This window comes from Hyaena hyaena, unplaced genomic scaffold (assembly GCF_003009895.1).
Source record: "Hyaena hyaena isolate Hyena2069 unplaced genomic scaffold, ASM300989v1 scaffold_46, whole genome shotgun sequence".
Taxonomy (NCBI): domain Eukaryota; kingdom Metazoa; phylum Chordata; class Mammalia; order Carnivora; family Hyaenidae; genus Hyaena; species Hyaena hyaena.
The window spans coordinates 2,002-4,445 of NW_024080678.1; the positions used below are offsets into that span (position 1 = coordinate 2,002).

Here is a 2,444-nt window from a genome sequence, read left to right on the forward strand (position 1 = left end):
TTAAGTATCTGACTTCCGCTCAGGTTTTGATCTCACGGTTCAGGCTCTGTGCTGGTGGTGCGGGGTCTGCTTGGGGTTATTGCTCTCTCTCTCTCTCTCTGTCACTTTCTCTGCCCCTCCCCAACTCATGCTTTCTCCGTCTATGTCTCAATAAGGAAAGAAACCATAATACACAATAAATGGGAGCCCCAAGATCTCCCACTGCATGGAGAGTGTGTGAATATTCAGGGAGGGGACACATAAGGAGCCCTGTCCCTCATATACGCTTGATCAACATTAGCTGCTATCAATTCAGAAACACAGAGGTGCCGACCTCAAGTAATTCCCCCTACATTTCTTCCTATCTTATCTTCTGTGTTTGGTTTCATTGCTTTTATAACTTCTCAGATAGCAGTCTCCTGGTCTGATAACCTTCTCCTTGTGCCCCTGAAGGATGGCAGGACTCTGACCTGGGTTGGGAGTGAGCTGCAGTGAGAGGAGTACCCAACAGAGGCCAGGAGACAGACAGACAGATCAGGTTATGTCCCTGTTGGGATGGGTGGCCTTCCCAGAGGGAACCACCAGAGACCTGACCCCTTGCTGCTCCCCGTGGCTACAGCTGGCTCACATTTGACCCCACAGTTTGTTCTGTCTTTCCCAAGGCTGAAGCAACACTCTTTCCGACTGGAACGCAGACGCAGGCTGTTGGGAAAACTCAAATCCCACTGCTGACACCATGACCCAAGAAACGCCAGGTATCAACTCCAGACAATTCCTGGGATTGGGGAGTCCCTGCAGCCTTGTTAACCTACAGACGAATCAGACCCTTGAAGGGGACTGATGGGTGTCCTCGAGCCTTCAAGGGGGACCAAGGGGAGTCTCTATCCGGGGGTCTGTAGGGACTCTCCCTCTTATCCTCTTCTCAGGCCCCTGCTACCCATCAAATGACCCAGAAGTGAGGCCAGGACAGCCTACAGGGAGGTGGGAGACCGCAGAGGGGAAAGGAGAGAAGGAAGGGGTCCTGAGACAGGGTGGGGGAGGAGTTAGGCCATCTACCTCAGAGGCTTCTCCCACCCTCCTGACCTGTCCCAGCCTCTAGCACAGCTCAGAACAACTGTGGGGTTTTACCGATGGAGGACATTCCCTCCAGTTCTTGCACTGTGACCTGTGGGCCACTAAACTGGACCCCAGTGTGGCTGTGGCCACCTCCCAACTGTGTGAGCCGGGAGCCTTACCTACCCTCACCTGTAAAATGAGAGTATTCCCTTATGTTCTTGTGAGGATCAAATATCACCTGTGTGTGGTCTGGGCCGGAGCCTGCCGCACAGTATGCCTTCCCGAGGTTTCTTTGCTGCCCCCTCTACATGGACCCTGTAAGTTCCAGGGAGAAAGCTCCCCTCCCCCAGCAGCCCCTGGCTGCCAGGGCTGTGTTAAGTCATTTGCCTATGTCTTCATAATAAGCACCTGCTTATTGATATGAAAGATGGGCACAGCCTGAGTCAATGTATCTAAATACCCTTCCTAGGCCTGTTCTCAATAAACACACAAATTAATGTTGTCGGTCCCCTCTAGCTAAACCCCATTTACTCTCTCCCTTAATGAAGCAGGGAAAAGAAAAAAAACAAAACAACCCATTACTTTTTCTTTTCCACCTAGAGAGCACAAGATTTATCCAGGACACCACTGAGTATTTCAAGGACTCCGTGAGCCATGATGAACTGTTTCTCCTGCTGAATCACCAGAAAGTCTGGGAGAACTTCATGGTTGAGGCCAACTTGCCCAGGTAACCCCTGCGGATGCCCAGAGTGGTCCCCCAGACCTCTGTGTGGCAGTGTCCTGGGCCTGGGGTTGAGTATGCTCCTTCTCAACAATATTTGACAAATACGTTTTACATGACATCTGCAGTCAGGGAGTGGCCTCGGCTTGAGAAGAGATGACACCGACAGAGGGCAGGTGATATGGCCTTGGGCCTTAGCCTACAGCATACCTGTCTCTGCCTTGGTTTCTTCATCTGTTCAATTTTACCGGGAGGAAACTATGATCATGTATGTAAAGTGCTTAGCATAGTGACTGACACATACTAGGTGCTCAATTAATGTTAACTTTTCTTTGTTTTAAGTTTACTTATTTTTAAAAAAAATTTTTTTAATGTTTTATTTATTTCTGAGAAAGAGACAGGCAGCATGAGCAGGGGAGGGTCAGAGAGAGAGGGAGACACAGAATCGGAAGCAGGCTCCAGGCTCTGAGCTAGCTGTCAACACAGAGCCCGACGCGGGGCTTAAACCCACGAACCGTGAGATCATGACCTGAGCCGAAGTCGGACACTTAACCGACTGAGCCACCCAGGCGCCCCTAAGTTTACTTATTTTGAAAGAGAGACAGAGACAGCACAACTGGGGAAGAGGTGGGGGGAGAGAGAGAGAGAGAGAGAGAGAGAGTGTGTGTGTGTGTGTGAGTGAGAGAGA

General features: G+C 50.5%; 1 protein-coding gene across 1 annotated transcript in view; it reads left to right on the plus strand.

Moving 5' to 3' along the window:
• Positions 1–436: 436 nt before the first annotated feature.
• Positions 437–2,444, plus strand: part of LOC120230710 (apolipoprotein L2-like) — a 9,012-nt gene continuing 7,004 nt past the window's right edge. The window contains exons 1-3 of the mRNA XM_039230417.1: positions 437–517; positions 642–734; positions 1,636–1,762. Of these exons, the coding sequence (XP_039086348.1) occupies positions 716–734; positions 1,636–1,762 (146 nt within the window). The 5' untranslated portion in view covers positions 437–517; positions 642–715. The remainder of the gene's footprint in view (positions 518–641; positions 735–1,635; positions 1,763–2,444) is intronic.